At 40.0% G+C, this 26,724-nt stretch overlaps 2 protein-coding genes across 3 annotated transcripts in view; one reads left to right on the top strand and one right to left on the bottom strand.

Annotated features, from left to right (window-relative positions):
- Positions 1-26,724, top strand: part of mtor (mechanistic target of rapamycin kinase) — a 73,662-nt gene that overhangs the window by 24,255 nt on the left and 22,683 nt on the right. For both annotated transcript variants that reach the window (XM_076166375.1, XM_076166373.1), the window contains exons 29-34: positions 16,505-16,580; positions 17,963-18,102; positions 21,878-21,978; positions 22,579-22,694; positions 25,277-25,354; positions 25,877-25,984. In XM_076166375.1, the coding sequence (XP_076022490.1) occupies positions 16,505-16,580; positions 17,963-18,102; positions 21,878-21,978; positions 22,579-22,694; positions 25,277-25,354; positions 25,877-25,984 (619 nt within the window). The remainder of the gene's footprint in view (positions 1-16,504; positions 16,581-17,962; positions 18,103-21,877; positions 21,979-22,578; positions 22,695-25,276; positions 25,355-25,876; positions 25,985-26,724) is intronic.
- On the bottom strand, positions 1,964-5,169 carry angptl7 (angiopoietin-like 7). The gene is made up of 5 exons (XM_076166801.1): positions 4,585-5,169; positions 3,424-3,524; positions 3,133-3,327; positions 2,668-2,863; positions 1,964-2,563 (listed from the first exon to the last, which is right to left on the bottom strand). Exons 1-5 carry the CDS (start codon positions 4,943-4,945, stop codon positions 2,394-2,396), a joined length of 1,023 nt encoding a protein of 340 aa, XP_076022916.1. The 5' UTR covers positions 4,946-5,169; the 3' UTR covers positions 1,964-2,393.

Here is a 26,724-nt window from a genome sequence, read left to right as displayed (position 1 = left end):
GTCACATTTTCCCCATTATTCCCAACAACATAAGAGCGCCGTTAATCGAGCATTTGGCCTGGCCTGTTCACCAGTACATCATCCAACATCTTGAAATGGATTTGGATGATGATGACTCATTTGTTTCTGTTTTATTTGCATCACTGATGAATTAATGCTGAAATATAGAATTTCGGGTTCACTTAAATGACACAGGTATGAGTTGTGAGGAACGCACTAAAGCAAAGGTTTGCTGTATTTGCAGTGTAACTATAAGGTCGATGGTTCCATCATGAGTGCAGTGACTTGAGCCCAGTAACATTGCATCTGGTCCATGTGTTTATGATAACTGCGTAGTAATAATACCGGGCACCATGGAAGTGCCTGGAAATGGAATTTTGAAGCAAGTCTAGTATTCAGATGCAAAGAGGGCTGCAAATGATTAAGCAAAGTCTCATCCTGTGGTAGCCATCTATTGTAGCTTTGGAGTAATACTCTCTGCCACTCATCGGCTCAAAATGACTGCAGAATGAAACATTGGTTGGACACAATAATACAAACTTTTGTAAAGCACGATGCAATCTGCTAATTGCCCTCCAAGTAACATTACCATAAAATGCTAAAATAACAAATACCTCAGTACATTTTATATTGCGATGTTCAGGCAGGGGCTAGTGGATAATACTGTCACCTCTCAATAAGAAGGTCCTGGGTTTGAATCCGTCTGAGGCATTTGTGTGTGGAGTTTTCCACATGCCTGCAGGAGGTTTGCTGCAGGCGCTGCACCTCTCTTCCACCGCCCAAAAATATGCAAACTGCTCAGAGTGGACCCTACATCTTGCACTATGACTGCTGGGAAAAGCTCCAGTTTAACTATAAACTCAACTTCTGTTTATACCTGAATAGAGGGGACAAGTGTGTTAGAAAGGGCTATAGAGACACCATTTATATACTGCATAAAGTATCCTAATAAAAAAGTTGTCATCCTGTACAGACCGTACACAGGATATATTGCTGTAGTAAATGGATGGATAGATTGATGATCAAACAGGTACTATTTACTGTAACGTTGTAATTGTGCAAGTGTTCCTGTCACTGTAACCCTACCATGTGGAATCCCACTTTTACAGTCCTCAGTCCTGTTTGTTTTATGTGTGAATTTCACAAGCATAAAACTTTCATGAATTTTTATGCAGTATATGGGATTCATGAATGGATTTGTAGAAGCCATTAGAACGGCAGTGTCCTAACAATTCAGACCCAAAGGTTAAGTTAAGAATAGGCTCACAAGTAACTGACCTCTTATAGTTTCAGAGGTCGTAACTCTGTCCATCACTGGTCAAGGTCTGCTTTTGTTTTTAAGGGCTAAGTTTGAATACTTTAACCCTTAGAATAGAAAGAGTATTTGTCATTTGTCCCAGTCACAGAGGTCTTTTTAAGGTGCCCTTCATTCCACTGTGGTCATTTCTTCTCAGGGCAGAGAAGAAACGTCCAAGTTTAATGAGAGGCTTGCCCTTACTGAATGTGTCGCATCGTAAAAGTAAAAAAAGGAATCTATGACTGAGCCTGTATGGACAGTGCAGTCTGTGTGTAGATGGTTGGACTGCTCTAAGGACGTGCTCTGTTCCCTTCGTGTAGCAAAATGGTGTTATTGTTTTCAAAGTAGTAAAAGCATAGGCTCGAGGCATTTAACAAGATGGTTGAAAGAGTATGTGTGTGGTCTTCACTCTTGCAGTTGGCTTAGGGGTCCTGGGACCTTTGGCCAGGATGTCAGGAGGTAAGGGGTCAATGGCTAATGGCAAATGTGTTGTCAATGTTGGACATAAATGGCAGCCATTTTCAGGCTCTATTTCAGTTAGTCACGTTATAAATAAACCCGAATAGAATAATGAAGACAATTTTAAATGTTTGTTTTAGAAAAGTTTATTTTCGATCACACAAAACAACATAATTAAAGAGCTGTACACATTTTACAAATTACATCTTTCTATCATCAAAGCTTAGGTTTTTACAATAAAATGTGCAGTGTTATTCATACAAAATACCTTTTGGTTTGGTGCTAGTCTGTAGATTTTGCTAGTACTTAAAAAATGGATTATGTTCTCTGAAAAGTACCGAGTGACAAATGACAGAAGCAAAGTCTAGTTGCCCGAGTTCAAACAGTGGTAAAAGATCCTCTATCAAAGCTTTTTAAGAAAATAAAATACTTTTTTGATAAATATTCAAAATGACCTACAATTTACAAACAAACACGGTAAATCCATTACACAATCAGACTGAAACTAAACCAGACAATAACCAAAAAAAATACTTCTCATCCCGCATTCGAAGGAAAGGCACAATTTTCTTGCACAGGTATTAGAACTCTCAGCTAGCACACGTATGATCTCTATCCATGGCCTGCGGTTCAACCTTTAGGGTTTAAAATTCGCCGGCCGCACTTTCATCTCCACTTTCTTCAGAGAGTAGTTGGACCCGTGCCAGCCGTACCAAGTGATCCCATCTGAATTCTTGGTATGCTCTCCATAGCGGTAGTAAACGCCATTCAGGTTTGAGTCGGTGCAGCAGTTGTACCAGTAACCACCTATACAGAGTTCAACAGAAAAAGATAACTTATGGTTAATTAGGAATACCAAATGTTGTGTGAGTCTTTAGATTATTTTGAGTTGCTCTTGTACAGCACCGTACCTTTGCGTCGTGAAGCACAATCGTCCACGCATTTGTCATTGTCACTTTTGATGGTGCTGAAGTTGGTGTTGTTGTGGTAGTGGAGCGAGTCTCCAGCGTTCCCACTGTAGTTGGCAAGGAAGAGCTTGTAGCTGTTGAGCTCATTACTCACAGTGAAGAAACCATATTCTGCATAGCGGGTTTGTCCTTCCCAGTCCTGAATTGGAAAATAAATACAGCATGATTTAGTGGGAGTCCGTTACAGAACCTGGGAATATGGGCTCTCCTGTGCTGCCTCAGGGCTGTAAAATTTTCTTTGATTTATTATGAATGTTCTTATGCTCAGTAGTCAAAGGAATAAATTGGTTTGGCGAACCGTCTCCCTTTTAGCCTCGAAATGATTTAATATGTGTGTGGTTTAAAATGTTCTACTCATTTGTGTCGCGGCTTAAGTCGACACGAGTGACACGTTTCCCCAACACGTACCTCCATCTCTATCCTCAGTACACTGGGCTGCCTTGTTAGACGGAAGATGTTGTCATTGCCCAGCCAGAAGTCTCCACGGACTGCTCCAAATCCAGTTTTGTACTGCTTCCACTCACGGTTGAATGATATGAGGCCAATCTTGCGTCTTTGGATAATTGTCCAGCCGCCGCCATTAGTCTCCATATCACAGAAGACCTGAAAGCATTTTCAGAAAGTAGGAGTTTGTTTAGTTAGTAGTGACATTGCAACAAATGTTGTTTACATTATACATTACACTCTGCAGATACGCACACTCAGCTCAGGGGTATTCAGAAACTCGTCTTTAGGCAGTTTGTACTCTCCAGAGATCTTGTAGTTCTTGCTGTACAGCGATGCACAGTCATAAAGGGCATCTATGGAAAAAAAGGATCTGTTAAATGATGCTAAAACCACATGAAATATAAATGTATATATTTATGATGTTCAAGTGATGTAACAGCTAGAAAATGGCCTTTGACCTTACCAAATGGAAAATGGATCAAAACAGAGCACAGATTTTGCATAGTTTCAGTATGGCCATGGTTTATTGATGCCATTCAGGCCTATGACATCACTGTGAAGTATCCAGTAGTAAAAAAAGAGCCTAAGTTGGAAGCCTCCACTGTAATCTTTGCTTCTCTTCCTGCTCTGCTTTCCTGTCTCTAATTTACTGAGGTTTTCAAAAGACCTCTGTGTTCCCTTTGCCAGTGACATAAATGTTGCCCCTTTAAAGCTTTTAACGTCTTGAAATAATTAATTACATCATGTTTGGGTAAGCCTGCTGATCAGTGTTGTAATAAAGCAGTGATGGTTGATGGAATTAGTTTGGGTTTGACGGAGGTCTTGCTGACAGCCCCGCTGATGAGACTCGGCCCCAAATGAATGGTTTAGACTGCTGTAGGGCAGCTCAGACACGTGTGTGCGCTGTTACCTGCCTTTCAGTGAATACACAGCTGCTGTTTAGTGCCCAACCATTCAGCAAGCACAGTCGAGTATAGTTTTTTACACCTAAAATGTAAATGTGGTTTATATGTGCACTGCTGTTATTGCACTGATTATGGATTTCACTATTGCTAGTCTTGATTCTGAATTGCATTAAAAAGTAGTGGTCCTAATTGAAATTGGGTCTTGTAATGTAAAAGCTTAACAAAGGCTGTCTTCAAAACAAATATGCTGCTATGGGAAAGCCAAACGTCTATTAGGTTTGTATAGTATAACATGTAGATAGGAATTTAACAGCATAAATGTGTTTTGTCAGGAAATATAAAAAGAGAGAGGTATAGCTCTTGAGTCATAATTGGATTGCAGCTCTAAAGTATAATGTCCTAATGGCTGTCATAAATCAAATGTGTAGGTAAAGCTCAGTACAGCCATGCCTGATTTGACTCCACGCAGCAACACATTTCATTTCTCTTACAAAGTGTTTGTTCCTACCTGAGGAAGTCTGAGTGGCAGACTGCAGGGTCTGTAGCTGCATGATCTCCACACGGTTGTTGATCTCTGAATACTTGCTTTCTGCCTCTGTGACCCGGGCTTCTTGCTGCCTGTTCTGCTTATCCAACTCCATTATTTGTCTAACCACGTTCATCAAGTCGGTCTCCTGCTTGCGGCCCATCTCCTCCAGGAGACTGGTCAGATTGGCCACCTGAACCTTGAGGGAGCGCACCTCATCACAGCACTGAGCCTTGGGAGACTTAAGAGCTGCCGGTCTCTTCCTGGGACTCTGAGCCCATGTCTCTGCCAATAGGAGCAGGGTGACCCCCAAAGCCACGATGCTAAAGTTTACTTTTGCCATTTTCTACAAAAGTTCTAGATCTTCTCAGTGTATTTTGGTTGCTTACTGTGTTAAAAAGAAAGCCTTCCCTGAAGATGTTTGCTTGAATTCTTATAAAAAGAAACAGGAGAACTCACTGCTTTGCTTCAAGGATAAATGTCTTGCCCTGTTCCCTTGCAGCTTTCGTTTGACCAACTATTCATCCAGGCTCTCTGGTATCTCCTCAGTAAAGCCCCGCTCTGCCTGTGCATCTTAAATATTTTGCATGTGGGTCCTCCCCCTCTCCCCCAGTATACACCAGTCACCGTGCTGACCCTCTCCAACCTTATGGGCGGAGGACCTTTCCCATACCTCCTTCCTGTGCCCTCTCTACTTTTCCCCATTTTACTTTCACTCTTCACTCAGTAGTTCAGCCCCCGTTTCTCCGCTCTCTAGCAGTAAAGAAACAGACCTGAAACTTTGAACACCTGACAGAGTAACTGGAGAAGCTGAGGAAACCAAACAGACTACTGTCTGAACATGTTGGATGGTTGGAAGCTTTTTTTTCCACAACTGCAATTTTCTCTTAACATTCACATCTCTATTATCCCTGTTAATGACAGATTGTACTATATTGTTTTGGGTGACTGTTTAAATTAAGACTTAACATTCCATGAGATTTGCAAAGCCACTAATTACTCTTTAAGTGTAAGGTAAGTGTGCTATTAGTGTTGCAGTTGTTAAAGTAGGCATGCTTGCTGCTTTCTCATTTATCAATGGATATGTGAGACTTTGAGTACACAATTAGACTTAAAGTAGTCTGAAGGAAGAAAAAAAATCCTTTCTATTGTAGTTGTAGTGTTTTAGTTGTTCTGAGGAGATGGTAAAAGAAAAATCAGATAGACCCAATATAAGTGCTATATAAGATATTACTTTCTGAAGATTCTTTAAAATTTTCAAACACATAATCATCTTTTGGCTGAAAAGAAGGATTATAGCTCTTTTTTTCAGCTTCAATGTGCTCTCTTACATCATTCATTTATTAAAGATTTGAGTATTGGAATTGTATGATTCCTGTTTCAGAAAGGCAAGGAAATTCCCCTCTGCGTGTTTAGATGGCAGATTTTAAATGAATGTATATTATGTCCACATTTAAGTTTGCGGCCCATAATAAACAAACTAGAATGGTGTTACACGTACCTCCTGATAAAAATGTACACAATCCCTTCCCATCGACAATTGCAACAAAGTGCATTAAATATTCCAATACTTGGGTCATCCGGGGACGACGACTTCTGTGGAGCCTTGATTTGCCAGTGGAGACATTTTGAATACTGTTCATGTGAAATTGCATAATCAATGGAAGCACAAAGCAGGGAGTTGGATATGGAAAGGGTTAATGGAATATGGCATATATAATGGAATAAAAACAGAACTTGACACCATGGCCTTCATCTACCACCGTATTACATCATTTTGCATCACCAGCTGAACCCTGTTTGTGTCTCACCTGCCAAGTGTGTGGCAGGGATCCCTCTCTTATTTTTCCTCGCTCTTGTCAGGCGATCTAACGAGGAAACCTTTCAGATTGTTCTGCTTAGCGTCATGGAAGCTGTGGTTTGGATCTAAAATGAATAAAATGACTCTGCTTAAATTCCAAAACATTACACAAGTATGAAACCTCCGTAGCTGCTGTGATATGTTGTGGTGTTGAAGCTAAATGTGCATGTGAATAGATCTTCATTTGTCCAAACAGTTTTGCTCATTGCCTGTTTATGGCTGCTCTTCACAACTGATCACCACTTTGAAATTTGCCCCTTATTCCAAATGTTTTATTTGTTGAAAGTTAACATGTGCTTTTAGTTGCCGCTTTTGTTTCATTTGGAACAAGCATCTGGGAGTAATAATAAATTTTTCAAACATAATTGAGCGATATTGGCTTATGCCGTCATGTTCAGTTTGCTCGGAGGTATTAATTGTCGTTGACAACTTCGTAACTCTTAAATTAAATGTACATACCTCTTTGTTTCTCCCATTTGTCAAAAAGCAACTGGTTTATGTTCAGGTCAGCCTCAGTATTTCTATGGGTCAGTTACCTACTACTACTAACTCATTTAGCATAAAACAGAACAGTGTGAGGTGCTTGTAAAATGCAGGATAATACGATAGAAACATTTACTTATACCCACTTATGTGTGTTTTCAAATTGCATAACTCACATAAGTCCTTCGGTGACAAAACTTGAAGCGTATACTTTTTTTTATCGTCTATTTCTGTAATTGTCATATGTACCTTAAAGTTTGAGAATGCAATATTTGTTGTGCTCAGTGCCGGTTGACCTTCCCATAAATCCTAAACTGAAGTCATTGCGGTGCGTCACTCTCTTTTGGAAAACTTTTTTTATTTTTTTTTCAAAGCCCTTCCTGGATTTTCTCAGTGCTCTAACTGCTCTGTGAGTCACATCTCGCTCTCCAGCTACGTATCCCGGCGGCATCACTTTCCCCTGGCCTGGAATCTGTCAGTTAGTACTTGCACAGGAAAGTCCAGCTGGATGCTGTTTAATAAGTTTTCGCGTCATGCTGTTTTTCCCTTGGTAACAGCTTCTTTAAACACCCTCTAACCATCTCAGTAGGCTCATGTGAAGAATGCAAGGGTCCCATCAATGTTACAAGTATTCAATAAAACTGAACTAAAGCCCCTTGATTCATACAAATACCGTAGGAAACCCACTAATCTCATGGCCATTTCAGTCAAGCTCAATGAGTTGTACTAAATGCAGTTGTAATTGCGTGTTGATAAACGTGAACTGACAAGTGTCTTGAGTCAGAAAATGTTCACTGAGAGAGTTTTGTCCTAACTTCACTGGAAAAACATTTTGTAATCAAGGAGTCAGTGACCAGTGGGGCCAAGCTGTCAGCAGAGCACTCATGGGTTCAATTATATGAAAGACAGGAGGTAAAAGTAGGAGCCAGTGAATTCCAGGGATTCAATCCCAAAACATTGAACGGGATAATCTATATCAAGCAATAAACTTCTGCACCTTTAATTTTTTTTCTGCACAGATAATCTATATCGACTTTTTCTATCGGCTTTGATCATTTGAAAGCATCATAGTTTTCCTGAATGAAAACGTATCCTTTGGACTTTTCATTACAAAGTAATTTATTTTTTTTATTAGAGTGTCCTAGTCTCAATATGGATTTGATGAGTCTTTGTAGTTTGAAATAATGTAATGCAGACCTTTGGCATCTAGATAGGCCAGCAGGTCTTCTGGAGTTGTGTTCATAACGTGGATCACTGTAACTTCTTAATAGCAAACACAAGATCATACATGACTGTTTATTCTTTCCTGCACAGCTGCACCGATCTTGAGTCCAGACAGCATTGCAAAACTCTCACGTAAGATGCGGATAGACTGATTTATTCACTGATTGTGATACAGTTTAAACTACAATGTGGGTTGTTGTTTTTTAATGCAAGTAAGCAACTAGATGTGCTTGTTAGGTTGTTCATTAGCAAAGTGCTGTTTACGATATTTTTTTCATTTATTCATTGTGTATTTTATTTTGTTCATTTTAAAATTCAGATGGCTGCTGCCTTATGTTAGTATTACATTTTCCTTTTAACGTGATACACTGGCAATTTTTCAAAAAGCCATTGACAGAGCCAAATTGAATTGCTGCTCCAACTGTAATGAGCGACACTTAAAACCACCGATGCTAATCAGGTTTTCCAAGAGGAAATTTGCAATACATCCAGGAATGTGATGGTTCTGTGTGGTTCAGATTAGAGGAGTGACACAAGTAGCCACAAAGAGGAAAGAGAAGGAATGGCACGCTGAACAACGCCTCTGAGCTATAAGAAAATTGCCATAATGTGCTTGTGGCTTTCTGCTTGGTTTCATCATAAATGGGATGGATATCGGTTTAATTATAAACACCTTAAGTGATCTACTATGAATTGAATCTCAAAATAATAGCATGGGTGGTAATCTGCAAGGATCTGCCAGTTATACATGGTCACGCACAGGGGTTAAATAAAAGGTTCCATATTTCCTGGGTATCAACCACCTCTGTGTGGCAGACGTCTTAGCCTGGCAGACCATCAAGATGTCTGTTGTACAGACGCCACCTGGTAGCCATCATTATCTTAAGTCACCAGACATGGACGAGACAGTGGCCTTTGCTCACAAGCCTACAAACCAGTGGCTGGGACAAAGTGTACCGCAGGAAAATAACATGGATCAGCCGCTATCCCCCTCTGCTTTGTTTAAACAGGGTTGGCTATGAAGTACTGCATCAAAGAGAAATGTGGTGACTTCAGCAGGTTAAAACAATATCTGAGATTTCCATTTTTCACTAACCATGAAGCATTAATGTGTTTGTGGATATGAATGTGTACTCATGTATTTAAGTAGGTCTTAGCATTAATTGTTAAACGTGAAAAAACAGGTTACTTCATCATCTCATGGTGCAGTCTAATGTTAAACTTATTCAATACCTAGTTCTGCCTCTTTGTACCGACGTTCCTCAGTGAAGTTTCTTGGTTCCCTAAACTTGTACTCAGTTTTCTAAAAGCCATTAGTGCCTAAGTAGAATTTAATCCATGTGTTGAAATGAGAAAACTGCATCTGCAGCATATTTCCGTTTTGTTTAGGAGGAAAATGAATTAGAACATACGTATATTTAATCAGCATAAAGGAAAATTGGTAAGCACTGCCATCTTTCACTGGAAATACTTAACAGATAATTTTACTGAAAATGTAGCAAACGTGTTGCCTATGGAAACACAAGTCATGACAGAAACATTTTCTGTGGATCCTTTTGACCAAATAGCAACGGCAACATTCCAATGAGGTAACTGTCACAAGATACACTTTGTTCTGTTGGCCTCTTGACCTGAAGGTGATGAACCCAGGAGACAAATTCTGCAGCGGTGTCCCGTTGTGGTGATAGTGTGGTGTAAACAAGGGTGGAATGGTTTCTCCGGCTGGTGTCTCCACGGTCCCCTTACATGCCTGATGTATGTGATGAAAAAACAGACAATGTCTCTTAGAATTACGCAAGAGGTGACTGTTCTGTGTTTTGTATACGGCATTTCATTACAAGATTGTTTTATTTAGTTCACCCATTAAACTAGGACACTTGTTAGGTGCATATCTCTGCCAAGACCAAACTAGACAGATTTATACTATTTAAAAAATGTATCTAGATCAGGACCAAGTTGCACCCAATTAATAGTGTTGTCATGGGATTAAATATGAATATTATTTGTCTTTGAGATGTATTTATTGTTGAGTTCTTCTGTGGGACACAACCTACCCTTAGTTGAATCAAAATCGTCCAGTAATCTTGCTTAGCAACCATCTGACATGGGTGAAAGCATAACCTCCTTGGCAGAAGTAAAATGAACAAGATGTCTTATTTTTCTTTATTCAATTACAGTGCTTTATTCCAGATAAATCCAATACTAACCCTAAGGATGAGCTCTGCTAAAAGAAAACGTTCTCTTCCTGCAGAGTTGTAAGAAACTCATCTCAGAATGGAATGATGTATTCCAATGTTGTTCCCAGTGTTTCCCAATGCTGTGGCATCTGCTCGGTGACTGAACAGCCTCCTTGTCTTATTGATGTTTTAAGGGAAATGAGAAACAATGGGCTAGTCAAACTGTATCAGGGATGAGTTCAATCCCCCTCAAGCCACCCAAATCCCAGGACCATCTGGAAGGAAAATGGTGACTGATGTAACCCCTTCCTCTGCCCTCATGTTTATAGCATGCAATGATGCATTGCTGTCTCCCAAGATGCATAGAGACCAAAGCCTGTATTGGATAATGATAACATGTTCCTCATTACGTCCTTATTGGATGTGCTCATGCAACACTGCAGTCATAAGATTTATGCTGTGTTCATGTACTACAAGCTTAGGGTTTAGATCATCATTTTACATGGTGCTGACTGAAACTGTACAGGTATGGTTTGTTAAGATATGAACTGAATGAAATATTGAGTGTTGGTTTGACCGCAACATTTATCAATGTACCTAACGGATGGCCATCAGAGTGTTTATACTGTAAATTCATAGATCAAAAAAAGAGGTAAGAAACCAACATCAAATAGCAGATGTGCAGGTAATTGTACTCCTCTTATGTGAAACTAAATCTACTTTAACTACTACTTGTAGTGCCACAGTGTGTGTTATTCATGCCTTGATTCAGGTGTGTCAACAGTCAGTAGTACAGTGTAATTACCTTTGCAAGCTCAGTCACCTGCCTACGAAATTATCAAGCTGGAAAAGGAACCCATTGGACCCATTGATGCTTTTGTCTGAATGAAAACAAAGCTAGCCCAGACTGTCATTGCTCTGTTGTTCCCTATGATAGACTGAGCAATTGTGGTAAATTTGATACCAACCATTTGTAAATCAACATGTCTTTGGAGAAAGAAAAAAGAAATGTGTTCTGGAGTAAAGCCTACATCTGTCTTTCTATATTTGCTGCTATTTGATGTGGTTCAATATTTGATTGTTTGGTTTGACTTGATGATGACTTTTTTCATTATTGTCAGTGTTATTTTACAGCTGCTCAAAGACTCAATTGCAGTCAATGTGACCATATTACAATCATGAGGTTTGTCCTTTTTCTTAGTGAAGTTCAGGACTTTGTCATTCTGTCGCTGGCACCTTTTTGTTTTGGAATGGAAATTAATTAACTAGGCAGTGCAGTCATTTCTTCAACTGCTTCACATTAGGATCTGATGTATGCCTCAGTGTCTTGGACAACGTCTGTTCCGGAAACAGCAGCCTGTCCGGCCAGTACAAGTGCTGCTTGCCGTCAAGAAAATACTGACCCCACCCGTTTCTCATCTGTAGTCTGCTAGGACAACTCCTGTTCAATGGAAAGAACACTCCTGTGGTGCTAGATAGTGTGGCTCGTTCTGCCTTGGACCATTTTTGATTGCATTTTGGCTGCCCTGCTAATGAATGCTTCCCTAGGGGCAAAGGCCAGAGGTGTTCCAGACGGTCAACTTTTTTCAATCTGTATTGAATGAAAGGATCAGTGGTGTGAAAAAAATCAGTATTCTTAATGGAGCAGCACATCAAATGATTTGCTTCCTTGGCTGTTCTAACTTATGTGTGAAGATTCAGCAGACTTTTTTCAACTTCCAAATGAGAGCAAAATAAGGACACCTTCATCACAGCTCATTGTAACACATGCAATTCATAATCAATAAGCAGTATTGGATGTTTTGCTTTCTTTCCCCAACTATTGAATTTTGGGAAAGTAGCACCAACTTAAATCTTAATTCAATTTAAATGTTTCTTTTTCCCCGTTGTGTCGGATCCCCCATTCACGCGGTCCTTGTCAGGGCTTGACCCTCACTGTCAGCTGAGGTGGGGTGCTGACATGTGTTACGTGGCTGTCCACACCTGCCAGGTTCTTTCTGACAGAGGCTCATGCAATCCTCCAGGTCTTGCCTTCCTCAGTGCACACATTCCCCCCCCCCCCACTTGATGCATGACCAAGCCAGCAGTACCAATGCAAAGCAAATGTTGGTATCTGTGATATTGGACAAGTGATGGTTTCTCATTCTTTCAGGTGTCTCTCTTTCACATTTTTCTTTCAAATCACTTTTCAATCCCAAGTCATTTGTCCCCATCCCATCTTAGGACACTGTCAGGTCACTGGGTTTGGGAGTTCCAAAGAACCCTTGCAGGACACAATAGTTGCTTATAGCTATATCTTTCTGAAATATCCATGTGTTTGCAGTGTTGAAAGTCAAAAGGATTCTCTAAATTGTTTGGACTTTGATTCTGTCTTCTCTGATTCTGCCTTGAGCAATGTTTACGATAGTCGCTCACATTTTGAAGTTATTACCTTCAACATTAAGGAATGGAGTCAGTGTTTGGCAAGCAAAGGGCCCAAAAATCAGTAAGGATCAAGTGGATATCTTCCTAATTAGATTAGATTAGGTCCAGTAGTGAGCCCTGATTTTTCCCTCTCTGGTCTTTACACACATCATACGCTCTATGGGGGGAATTTATACTGTTTCCTCAGGGATCGTACTCTCTTTGTTCAATAAAAAAGCCATGCCACTTTATGGATTATTCTATTAAAACAGGATAGTTTTGTATATACATTGCATTTTTAGTCATTATCTGTGATCAAGAGTTTAACATTTGGAAAGTAAAGAGGTCTCAACTCCTACTAGATACTTTCTGACCCATAGTCATAATGTGTTACTGCAACATTCATTACAGTTTAATGTATATGCATTTGTTTAGAATGAATGTGTGATCTTTATGATGGCTTTGCGGGTATATTGACCACAATGGGACTTTAAGAATAGTGTTTAATAACTTTAAACCTTATAGAAGCTGATCTACTGACAGTTGTTTGTTTTCCTTCGGAATGGAAAAGAAAAATTCTCTGATATATAGTAATATACAAATGTTTAAAACTCTTTAGGACACCAACAGCAGGAGATCCCTAATGTAGGTAGCTGAAAGTTGTAAAACTTTTATAAAAGATTCTGTGTGGCCTTTTGCTGTATTAAAAATGGATAACCTCTGTGGTCCTCACCCACAGAAACAAGCATCATGTAACAAAACCTCAAAGACCTCTATTTCAGGATGCCAAAAGCATTGTTTAAGTTTCATGAAAAGATATAAGAAATTATGAAGGAGTTCTAGTTAATTGGATTTCCAGTCACTTCTCCATGAGTCACAGGAGCAGATTAGAGGAATGTGTCAGTGCGGAAGTGAAGCGTGTGGCCCTGAACAAGAAAGTGGTCACACAGTGGTCTGAAGACGTTTTCTGCTTGCTAATAGTTTGCTGGAGCTCCCTTACGTGAGCTTTATCATCTGGATGTGTTTAGACTGTGTGCTTGTAGCTGGCAGCCAGATGGCTCCAACTGCAGGACAATGAAATCTCAAGGGTCCGCGGTAGAGACCGCTTTTACTTATTCTGATCTGTCATTTCAGACAAAACCACATCTGGGCAGCTTTAGCATAGTTACAGCAGCTTGTTTATGGTGTGACATGGAAACTTTGCATTTTTTCATCTTGATTGTTTTTTGCTGGAGTCCTTGACTACAGGTGGTAAACTTGACAACGTATACAACATCCACATACTGGATGCTAGTTTATTTAACATTTAAATTGGTTGCCGCTGAACCTCTGCATGTCCCTCAGTAAAGCCCCATGAGAACCACAGACAAACACCAATTTACTGAAATGAGCTCACTTTCTCACATTATGCAACCGCACTCTGCCTGTCTAGTTTGATTTTCCTCAGAGTCTTACCTCTTGCCCCCTCTGTCTTTTATTTACACATCTTGAAAACCAGTTCAAAGACTTCAGTGTGTGACGGGACAAAACAAATTGTGGTGCAAGATCAAAGAATGTTAAAGAACTCACTGTTTTTTACCTTGTGAATAAGCTTGGAACACGTTCAAAATTCTGAAGATTTTGTTGAATTGTCATACCAGTGTCATTGGTTTATATCTTTGTTTTTTGCCTGTACTTTTATCAAATTTAAAATAGGGTTAGGGTTTCATTATTGAGAAAACCCCAGCTTTATAAACACATAAATAAAAGTAAAATAAGTTGAGTTACAGATGACATACCCACAGCCCCCGATTGAACTTTTTGACCAGCATCCCTACCTTGAAATCATATTGAAAATTATTTGTGATGCAAATTCATTATTTTCTGTGTATATATCATTAACATTTAAACTTTGTTTGTAAAGTAGTTTAATATATAAATAAAGCTATATATACAAAAAAAAGATAGCATCACATATACAGATATAGCTAGAAATATGCAACCAACACCAATGTGTAACTGAGATGATGCTGACTCAGCAGCATATTCAAGAATGTTGGCACACGTCTTGGATTGACGAAATTTTACCTGCACTCTTTACACTAAGTTACACCAAATTTGTTTGATTGTGTCTATCTATATGGAGTGTTGTGTAGTCAGAGTATGAGGTGAGTCCACCAGGTGAGGATGAGAATTATGCAGATTCTAACATTTACATACTCAGAGTTAAGTAAGTAAGCACTTTCTCCAAACAACTTGACTTCCGTTCACATTAATATTGAAAGAAGAAGGCTCCTTTTATCCTATGTTGTGGGGCATGCCGGTCATCACCAGTAGCTTCTTAAGCTTTGTTTGACCACTCGCTGTGACCTTTTCATCACATTTTGTCTGGCCCTTGCCTTGTGATAAGCCAAGTTTCTGACACATACGCTCAGATATCCCTCATCAACTCTCGCCTGTTGTCCTGAGGAACTCCACTGCATACCAGGTCTCTTCAAACGCTACATTTTACAGATGTATTGGCCGTGGCTGCGCACAGGTTTTGCAGTTGAGGAAATATAACAGACTTGTGTTTCACATGAGCATTTCCAGATGTGGTGGTGGCGGTAAGCAGGAGGGGAGGGTGCACAGACAGGATAAGGGTGGCGTCATGACAGCTAACACATCATTTATCACTGAAGCGTAACACATGTCAATAGGTGCATTTACCTTTCAAAATAAACACCTTTGTTAAGAGAGGAAACATTTGCTCCATGCCAAAATGCAGTAGAGTGTGTGTCACAGTTGACTGGAAGTGGTCAGGGAACTTCATTCTTTTTTTATTTAGTGGAAAAATTCTTGAATGGGAGCTTAAGCTAACTCAGCATGCAAATAGCATTTTGACACATTGAAGACATTGATATATTGAGTTCATCTTTCACTGTTGCTATGGGAGCTATTGCTGAGTTATTTTAACTTGTCAATCAGCTTCATTTGACGTGCTGTAAAAATCCTACCCAACTTCCTCTGTGTGAAATCACTCACTAGTAAAAAAAATAGAGAACTACCACAGTTATAGTAAAGAATATATGTATTATCAGCTTGTACTGTATGTGGACTATTTGGGCATTTATAGTGAGGTTTATAAAATACAGCACCAGATTAAAGAAGTTTGTGACAGCAACCATAGTCCCTGATTCAGAAACAAAGTAACACTTGTTTTGCTCTGCCGGTAATTTTCACCTGGATGAAATCTGGGTGAAATTGATTTTATTTTCTTAGTTTTCTTAGTACTAAGACCATCATGGAAAACTGGTCAACTATTTCAACTTTCTTGAGGAAGGCCATGAACTACAAAAAGATCTAAAGTTTCCAAACCATGCAACCACGGCAGGTCAAGCTGTAATTGAATTAGCCTGTTTGTTTTAGTGTTTACTTGGGACATGCCTAAACACATAAAAAAGCTGTCAGTAATGGGACACTGGTGGGCTAATTAACGGAACAAGTCTATGATGGAGCTTCAATTGTTAATGTGGTTTTTATGAAGTAATTCCTATGTGTGCTGTGTGTTCTTTCAAAATCTTTCAAAAATGTTCCTCTGCCCTGGTTTGTTGAGAGCCCTCAGTCAAAAAGTGACTTGCATCCCTTTACACCCAGTTCGTCTGCTCTTCTTAGCTTTTACCTCTGGACTAAATGGTGACATTTCACTGAGAGCGTTCCGTTCCACACACCGGGGGTAGATTTCTAGATTTATTTACCGTTTTTTTCTAAAACATGTTTCTGTTCTACGTTGCAGCATCAACAACAAACTGCAGCAGCCAGAAGCAGCATCTGGAGTGCTTGAATATGCTATGAAACATTTTGGTGAGCTGGTGAGTACTTTATTTTTCCTCTTCCCAATAAAGTGATTTCAGTCTTAGTGGGTCATATTAAATGTGGCCTTATCTTCTCTCCATACACACGCTTGAACACGGGGATTAGGATCATTTGAGACACATGCCCCCAGAACGCCCTGTTCCTTAATGCGCAGCACGTGGAAAAACCATCTGCTAAACTGGTCAGTAGACGAGGGAAAAGGCCAGAATTCAGTTACCCTTTATATGCCTGTGTTGTATATTTTTCAAAGATCGGGGGGTATTTTCCTTTCGCTCCTCCGTGGTATAAGAATGTAATATACATAATACAGTAATCATTTTTTTAATAATGAGCGGTTTGTAAAGTCTCTTAATAGCTTCATTCACTATAATGTGACCGCCTACCTGCCAAGAGAAAAGCTCACAAAATATGTCAGACTTAACTTGTTAGCTCAAAGCTGAAGTAACCTTTCTCCATGTTGGTCAAGAAGAAGTTATTATGGAACTGTCTTACTCTCATTTGTTCCTTTGTTTGGATCTTTTTTTCACTGCTGGGTGATGTAACTAATAAGTCCACAATGTCCTGTATAGATCAGGCTCACCCGTTGTTAGAGGACATACATTCTTCATCGATTACATAAGTTTTGATTCACCCCCCATGCTCTCATGCTGAATGATCAGCATGGGAGCACTGATGTACATATAGTATATGCTGTGGGAAAGAACAGGAACAGGCTGTGTTGTTAAGATAAGCCCAACATAGTATATATCTTTACAGAATGCACCCACTACGTTAATGGGTAATTCTTACCTAAAGTGAAGTCAAGTTTGTCAGCCCACCAACTGTTTCACTGGTCACACTCCTATGGAAATCTATATCCTTTGGTCTTTGGGAGCTGCATTTATGTTCATTTTTAAAAGCTGGGTTGAAGTGAAGACACTCAGTAAAAACAGTTTCACAGCACACTTCCAGGAACTTTGTTTATGAGGTGGCCATTTTGGAAAGCTTTACGATGGGAAGATGGAAAGTCTTCCTGTTTAGTATTCCAGTCACGCGCATTGTTGTCATTGGTTGAGGGAAGACAATAACTATTGTGAAAGTCGCTCTGACCAGGAAGTTACTGGTCCAGGAAGGTATGTAAGGTAAGGCAGGAATCTCTAGTCAACTTTGTAATAAAATGACATTTTGGAAGTCCTTGGTTCATCAGGTGAGAGGCTTTCACTTGCCTGTTAAATGAACAAATTACAGGACTTGTGTAAACGGTCCAATGTACAACAATCAACTTTCATGAAAAATAAAGCATTTACTTGAGAGAGGTAATTTCCTATTTGATTGAAAGGTTATATTGAAATGCGCAGTTTTTGTTGAATTGACTCTTCTCTTCCATCTTTTTCAATAGGAAATCCAAGCGACCTGGTACGAGAAGTTGCATGAGTGGGAGGACGCCCTGGTGGCGTATGACAAGAAAATTGACATGAACAAGGAGGATCCAGAGCTCATCCTGGGCAGAATGCGCTGCTTAGAGGCGCTGGGTGAATGGTACGTCAGTTTTCATGCAAGTCAACTGGTTCACCAGGGCTATTGTCTATGATTGCATTGATTCATTGAGCTAGAATTGTGGAAAGTTGAGGCAGGATCAGATATGGAGCCTGTACCTCCCAGTCCATCTTCTTGTCAAAGGCCAAAGCCCATTAATTGTTACTTTCCAGTAATTAATACTCCTTCATAAAGGAGGGGAGTAAACAGGAACCTAACATGTTTTAGATTTCCAGAGCAACAGCTGAAAGAAACCAGCAAAGAAGTAACCCATTCTTTTACAGATTCTAATGGCACATATCCCAGGCTAAGAGAGGAGAGGGGATTAATCTCTCTGTTGTTGTCATTTGTTCCTTTTCCCCTCATCATTTTTGTTGTCAAGTTATACTTCGTATCATGGGGAGAGAATCGATATTGCACGGTACTGCGATGCATTGTATTACACTGGTATTAGTAAAATGAGTAAATGATGCATTAGGCAATTAGTAAAAAATACAGCTTGGTTGCACTCATTGATTCATTGTCAAGGTATTTATAACATGTCAGTGCCAGAATAACACACACCATTGGTATGTAGCACATTCTCAGTCCCATGGCTCAGTCCCATTGGAAGCTGTTCTGTACCAATACAATGTCAAGTTATCGTACACAAATGATGAGTTAGACAACAAAAGAATAGTTATGCCCTTCTGTGTTTGTTCTCTGCATATCTATTGCTGAGATGAAACACTTGTGCTGTTCATAACAAACACAATCGACAATATAAAGTCACAGCTCTATACAGCAGACACTGGCAGTAGTATTTGGGGCAGGATAAGAGCCACCGCTTTATGTGCAATAATGGTCAGTATCACAATGTTCTGTAAACACTGTCAAAGTTTCCCCTTTTGCAGTTTTAAAGATTTGTTTTCTGAAACAGCAAGGAAGGAAGGCAGGCAGGCAGGCACACAGACTCCTGAGGATTTGATTTCTTGAGATTGTGATAATCATTAATGGTTTTGGTTGTACAAATAAGGTTCAGTTTCAAAAAGTGAATGAGTTTCCTAGTTTTCTGTTATTGAAAAGAATATACCATCCAGATTTCTGTTTACCGCTCAGATCCAATATGTGAATCCATGATTAGTGCCAGCATTTGTTAACAATTTGCTGATGTTTGACTATAATAATAATAGCACTTTTCCATTTTTACTAATAGGCCACATTGGGGCCAAATGACAGATTAACAGCTCAGCGGAAAACGTCATGTCTGAGTTAATACAGTATGTATTTTAGGCATCCAATTATCAGCAGTCTGGGAAAGGTGACTTGCAAAAACAAATTGCCAGTAAGTGGGTTACGGGTATTGTTATAAAGCAAGGATTTCTCCTAATTGTCCCATGAAAATTAACGAGACAAATATAACAGACCTGCTTTTAAAGAGGATGAGAGGCGTTGTTGTGATCAGCCATGGTTGTTACTAGGCCGAGCAAACCTCAACAGGCCCACAGCTAATGTATGACTGTTCTTCTTAAACCCTAACAGTCTCCATGTGTTCCTCACGTCACAAACAAAAATACCAATGTGTGCTGCCACACCATTTGTGGGTTCCTTAGTGGTGGGACTTGAAGCTCATACATTGCATTTTTTTAGGGTTTGGATTATCAGGAGCAACAAACAAAATTCTCCAAGAACAATTTGCTTTAGCAATATTCATGATAAGGATGAGAGAAGCAGCACATAAGAGGAAATTGTGGGTATACAAAATTCTCATGGCAAGACAGCATTTGGGAGTTTAGACTGGTACTGGCAAAAGATAATATATACATTATCTGTCCCTCATGCTTCCACCTCTCTCTGTACTCATCATCTGTAAATATTGAAAAATATAGTACAATAGAAAAAGATCATGAGCCTAGCACAGTGTCATTTCCCTCAAGCACTAAGGGCCTTGAAGCGGCATCTGAAGTAGTAGACTTACTCACTAAGTGTGTTTACTCACTGTGTAGTCAGTTCCTGTCCTGACATAAGGCCATTAGTGTAAAAACGACAGGAAAAAATGGTTCCCCTAAGTTGGCCGAGTCACTGTTGCTGGGAAATGCGCAAAGAGACATCCAACACAAGTAAAAGGTGCTGCCAGTCCCCTGAACTTTCCCCACAGTTCAGGCATAACTCCAGCAACACCACCCACCTTCAATAAGCATTTTTAGACACATAAAACTCAATATGCCTATGTTCTTGGATCGTCACAAAGCTCACAACGCTAAAAAGATGGTAGGTGTGACGCAGGGTATTTGTGCCACTTTATACAATACAATATGATCCTTGTTATCCCTGTCAGTTTCAACTTCTGGCTGTGTTTCTGGTTGCGGTTATGGGATGTTTGATCATCGTGATTTTCCAAACTGTTTGACCATTGCTTAAACAGCGCGGGCATTTAGTTTTAATATTTAAATCTTATATCATTCAGTAAATGGTTTCAGCTTATGTTTCTCCTTCTCTGTTCTAGTGCTATATACTTGACTCGGAAATGATTTCAAGAAATCCAGATCATTTTTCATTATGGTTGGCCTTAGAATTACAAAGACATTGGTCGTAACCCCTTTCATTACTAAATTGATGTCGCCCTTCAATCATAGATGATTTATTTGAGCATCTTGTCAAGTGAAATACCAAAGATGTGAATGATTGTCTGCTGAGTGAAACGATAGCCTGAGCTCTTTCCCCTCCACTGGACTCGCTGTGTTTGTTCACTGTAGACACACATGCGGCTGGTGTATGGTACTGTCTTTTTCTGCTTGTCGCTTTCATGTTATACGATATCCAGGCAGCTGGAGAAGGGCTTCAATTCACTGACCCCCATCCAAATCGTCTCTTTCTTTTTTCTGTCCGTCTCCATCTCTCATCTAAGCTCGCTCTAACATTTAGCCTGTAAAACACATGCGGTGGGTTTCATCCTCATGGAGCAGAGTGAATGCAGCACTGATTATTGTAAATGAGGAATTAGTCTTGGTTTGATGCACCTGATCCCAACAGGAACATGCATCTGCATGCTGGGATACTCGATATTGTCAGAGAGTTACAGGACAGTAGGCTGATTTAAGATGTTCAGCTGTATGAACAAATAAAGAGCTAAATAATAGCAGATATAAAGGAAACCGAGTTTGATCTCAGGTCATTTTCCATAATAGATTGTTGGTCCTATATAAATGCATTGTTGATGTAATGATTATACATACAGATGAATGAGCATTTTCAAGACATGTCCTGACAGTACAGCTCTCTATAGGCTATAACAGTCAAAGCACCCGGAAGCAATAGGATGCGGCCTTACATAGGATTCCTTCCTTGTGACATGAACGGCATAACATTTTGTGGACCAGTTGTACAATTTGTTTAAAACAATAGAAGCAGTAATATTTAAATAGTGCTTGTTTCATTTCGTTTCTAAGTTTTATCATGTTCCAATGACGAATTACTCTTTGGAATGTGTGTTCATTATTCAAAAGAAACAAACCTGGAACTGCTGGCAGCAAACATTTAATGGGTTTGTCTTGGACATATCCTAGATTTCCGTGAAGTTTTGTCATAATCATTTCTTAACATTTTGAGTAATCCTGCAAAAAAATGAGACAAACAAAAGGTCTTATAAACGAACACAGTTTAAAACATAGCCTCCTTGGGGACATATGAAAGCAGGTACTGATTAACTGATGTCATCACTGTGAATCTGCTGCTGGACTGAACAGAATCTAGATTGGTTTCTTCTGCCATTCTCAGCATGTGGTTTCTCTTTTTCCAGGGGCCAGTTACACCAGCAGTGCTGTGAGGAGTGGACACTGGTCAGTGAGGAGACCCAGGCCAAGATGGCTCGTATGGCTGCTGCTGCTGCCTGGGGTCTAGGTAATCACACTAATTCTCCATGTTAGAACATAAAATAATCCCAGAATCCCTGAAATCCATGATTACAGATATTACTCAGACCGCCTAAAGTGAGAGATCATACCTAAATTTCAGTGGCAGTTGAAAGTAGTGACGTGCAAGAGGACTTAATAAACCATGCAGTGAAAAGTTAACACACACTGCCAGAATTTTAATTTTATTTCAAGTTCTTGGTGATTGTGATTTAAAGCTGTGCTGCTGATTTCACACATCAAATTCACTTTGTAGGTTGTGCATGTGAAAACAACTGCCCTTTGTTGCTTTATGGGGTGCTGCTTGTCTGGAGCCCCAACAGGAAGTAACCCTTCTGATGTCATAGATATCAGTTTCCCTGACTTTGCACATCTCGTCCTAACAACCACAAAAGGCCTTTTTACAGTTGTTTTCACTTGCTGAGTATTGCTCCATGTGACCATTAAACTCATATTGATGTTTAAAATCGGGGTCCCTCTTTAAAGTCGGTCCAGTTTCTTCTCTCGTCCCCTGTTAACAGTCGTCATGAAAAGTTGAATGTTTAAGCCACCTGTTGTATTTTTTGCGACTGTACTGTTGTTCCTTCAGGCCACTGGGACAGCATGGAGGAGTACACGTGCATGATCCCAAGAGACACACATGATGGCGCTTTCTACAGAGCTGTGTTAGCACTGCATCAGGACCTCTTCTCACTGGCCCAGCAGGTGACCAACATCATTCACATGTATACTCAGTGGAACGGTTTCTTTCCAGTATTTTAACATGCATGAAATGTCTCTATTTTTAGAAACCGTCCCATAAAGACAGGTCACGTGAGAATGGGTCTAGTCTCGTGGCTTCTGGCTTCTGGCATTTGCATTAAGCTTTACAGCAAGGAATGAAATGTTCAAATCTATGGAACCCAACACGGCAAAGTAACATAAAAATGGCTTCAGTGTTATTCCAGACAGGATCAAATTCCCTCATCAAGTTAGACTTTTCATTAATAGGAAAAAATGCATAGGGCTTTTTTCTTTTACACTGTGGCACTTCCTTGTGTTGGGAAGGTTGTATAACTCCTGAAATCATAAATCATCACAGCTTTTTTAGCCTTCAGCAAGCAAAAAGCCCTTTACCCCCTGTCTGCCTGTCAATGAGGTCTAGTGGAGGTGGTCTTACTAGTGTTTTCCCCAGTTGATGAAGGTTGCATTGTATTAGATGAGCTCATCGTCCCTGGGGGTGGATTTGTTCAAGCTGGATGCCAGTACGTTTAACAAACACAGGCCCCAGCACACACTAAACACCTGCTCCACCAAACTTCCTGGACTCATCCTCCATCTCCCTTTTTCACCACATAGCCACAGAGACTTTGTCTTTGTGCGCCCCTCCCCTTCACAGCTACCCTCGCCCCTTACGCCCTCCAATTCAGAGATTAGGTCCAGGTGTGGCCTATAGGATTCCCCATCAGACGTAAAGAGAAGGCAGACTTTTGACTCTTGCTGACGATGAGGCCACTCACAATAAATGAGGAGTAATGAAAAGCAGATGGGGCAAGGGTGAAAGCTTAAATGTCAACATGAGCTCAGTCTAGTCTTCCGGATGTGGTTGGTAATCCTCACATTTAAAACCTTTTGATTCCATCGGGGAAGTTTCATTCCCTTTTCTATACCCCCAGCAACTGGGCATGTGCTCCGGGGGTCCCAGCATCCATCTGTGTGAAATGTTTCCCACTTGCATTGCTTTATAAATGTTTCTAATTGGTCCGTTCCAGCGATAATGTGTAGACACACCAGTTGTGCTCACCCCTGTAAAACAGTCGGCTGTGCCAAGATTTATGATAAATTCAGCCTCCCTGTGTTGGTCATATTTGTATTATCTCGTGTTTTCTTCGAGTTCGACAAGACAGACCTCAAAGTCATGTTAAAGTCTTGCTTCTTTTTTTTTGCTTAGGCTTAACCACTTGCCCAGGGACGTGCTTACCACATTGTAATGATGAATGAATATCGCTAGACTTGACCCCAAATAAGTATATAAGTGCAACCTTTATGTAAGAGAATGGAAGATTGGGTCAGAGTTTGTTTTTGCTGCCTGTAGCCAGACACTGCATTTATCAGGAGTCGTCTGGACGGTGTCATTTCAAATGAGGCCCCAGTGCCGTAAGTGAGGAGTAAACAGAGCCATAACCAAGTCCAGGCTGTAAAGAGGCAGCCTCATTGTCACCTTGTCCCACCATTCCCTCCTCTTGTTGTGCACTGTATTGGCACGCCATGCCCTCCTTCCCTCACTTTTGAAAAAGGTAATTGTGGGAGTCGAGCTATAACAGCTGTGCATGCTGGCCCTGTGGACCTTCCTCTGTCATCCTCCCTTATATTACCAGCCTGATAATAACAGTTCCCCAAAACATTGGCTGTGGAAGCACAATAAATCAACAGGTCAGTGTCCCTGTTTGTCCCTTTTACTGGATTTTTGCTGCTGATGGAATTTCTGAAGTATCGCTGAATCACTGAGAGATAACCTGGTAGAAAATTCATGGAATTTTTGGAAAGCTGGTCGTTTCAGAGGCAGACATCTGAATAACAGGAAGGGAGAAAAAAAAAAGCATCCTTTAGCTATGAATGTGCTCTAGTAGTTATTCAATACCAAGGAATGTTCTTGGAATTGACATCATGACCATGAAAGGAATTCCTGTCATCTCTTCTTTTATGACTCATAGGCATACAATTGTAAGATTTCCTTTTTTCCAATTTAAAACCCATGCCATGTCATGTAACTTTCACACTGTTGCTATGAACAGTTTATTGACCTCTCCTCATAAAACAATTGGGACTCACCAGTGCATCAGTCCAAGTCTGCTATACAAGGAAACTTTCTGCCCTAATGTGTCGCTTTTGGCTGCATTAAATTGAGGAGGGTGTGAGCTGCTTTTCTTCAATTGGACTGAACCTTGGATTTTTTTTTTACAAAAATCCAAGGTTCAGTCCAATCCCTGTCGGTCCTGATGCAAAGGACGTGCCCATATTTTTAATGAGTGGGACAATATGTCATGTTTCAGTCATAGTACCGTGCACCCATTTGTCAGAAATTAAAGCTATACCTTTGTTTTTCTGAGTAGTTTTAGAAACCAGGTAGGGCAACCAATGCCTCCTGCTGAGTCTGATAACAGAAATATAACCAATTAATTTCATGTCACGCTAATGTGAGATTTGTGTGGTTTCAGACTGTAAATCTAATTCTTTGATAAAGACTGGTAATGCTAGTATAGTTTTTGTTTTACCATGTGGTAAGTATGTGTGTTTTGTCTCTGTAGTGCATTGACAAAGCGAGGGACCTCCTGGATGCTGAGCTGACGGCCATGGCTGGAGAGAGCTATAGTCGAGCGTACGGTGTAAGTGTTCCCAGACTGCCAAAATATTCTGTGTATGGCCTTGGTCGACCGTCTCACTTTGCATAGCTTTCATGTGTATTTAGACGATGCCACAGCAATATAAATATCTTTTAACATGGAAACTGGTAAATTATATACTATCAAAGTCAAAAGCATGAATCATTACAGTATCTCCTCCTGATTACCCCTATTTTATTGTCAACTTATGTCATTATCTGAGAAAATAGATTTATTCAAATTTAATTTGATACATACGTACATGGGGCAGTCATATGGAGATTGACATTATAACAAACACCAGTAGACTACAGAAGGGGTCTACATTCTGGATGTTTGAAATGGCAGATGTGCAAAATGTCTCGCTATGGCCTCTCTCTCATAAGAGACTGACTGAATGCATTCTGTCTTGAATTCTCTTTGATGAATGTCAGTTTAAGTAGGGTAAAATAATGTTAACAAGCTATCATCCCGTGCCTTGCAATATGAAAAATGTAAATGTAAGTGTGTCTCTGTGTTTCCTAGGCCATGGTATCTTGCCAGATGCTTTCAGAGCTGGAGGAGGTGATCCAGTACAAGCTGGTGCCAGAGAGGAGGGACATTATCAGGGAAACATGGTGGGAGAGGCTTCAGGTAACGGCAGCAGATGATATATGGACACATATACCTACACTCACGTGTGCACATACAAACGCAATCAAATGCAGATGTTGAAACAGCTACTGTTACTAATGGGAGACATTACTAGACAGATGCAAACACGCACATACACCGCTACTGCAGTAATGATATGTGTTTATTTATATGTATGTGTCTATATCACAAAAAAGATTAATGATGTGTTGGTATCTGCTGTCAACTTATAGTCAACAGCAAATTAATTTGTGGCACACCACAACCAAAACAGGTACTTATTACATGTGTGCTGCCATGCTTATTGGTAAGTTTGTATCCATGTTACTTCAGTAGGTACACACGCAGTCCATACAGATGGAAGACAGGTTCAGGAAGAACATACATACATTAACAAAACCATGTAAATAACAAGATTAGTCTTAATAAAGGTTTGGCCCTCTAGCCCTGTTGACTGAGAGGAATCAACAGGTCAATCCTATTCCTGGTTCCTGATTATGATTACTATTATTATCATAATTAATTATGAATTACAGAATTTGACATGCAGTTGATATGAGACAGGAGGAAGTGTGAAAGAGCCACAAATCCACAAGTGGTTTGGAAAAGTGCTGCTCCCCGCCAAGTCTTTGCAACTCTATACAAATGCCAATCCCTCCAACATAATACTGTTGTAGAAAATCAGAGTTCATCTTTCCGTGTTGGCATTTTTACAACTTAAGCCAAGTGTGTGGCCACAC

The sequence above is a fragment of the Genypterus blacodes genome, unplaced genomic scaffold (assembly GCF_046128005.1).
Source record: "Genypterus blacodes isolate CSIRO-AG114 ecotype Tasmania unplaced genomic scaffold, CSIRO-AGI_Gbla_v1 ptg000156l_1, whole genome shotgun sequence".
In the NCBI taxonomy this organism is placed as follows: Eukaryota; Metazoa; Chordata; class Actinopteri; order Ophidiiformes; family Ophidiidae; genus Genypterus; species Genypterus blacodes.
The sequence above is the reverse complement of the archived record's forward strand: the minus strand, read 5'-3'. Positions and strand labels throughout refer to the sequence as shown.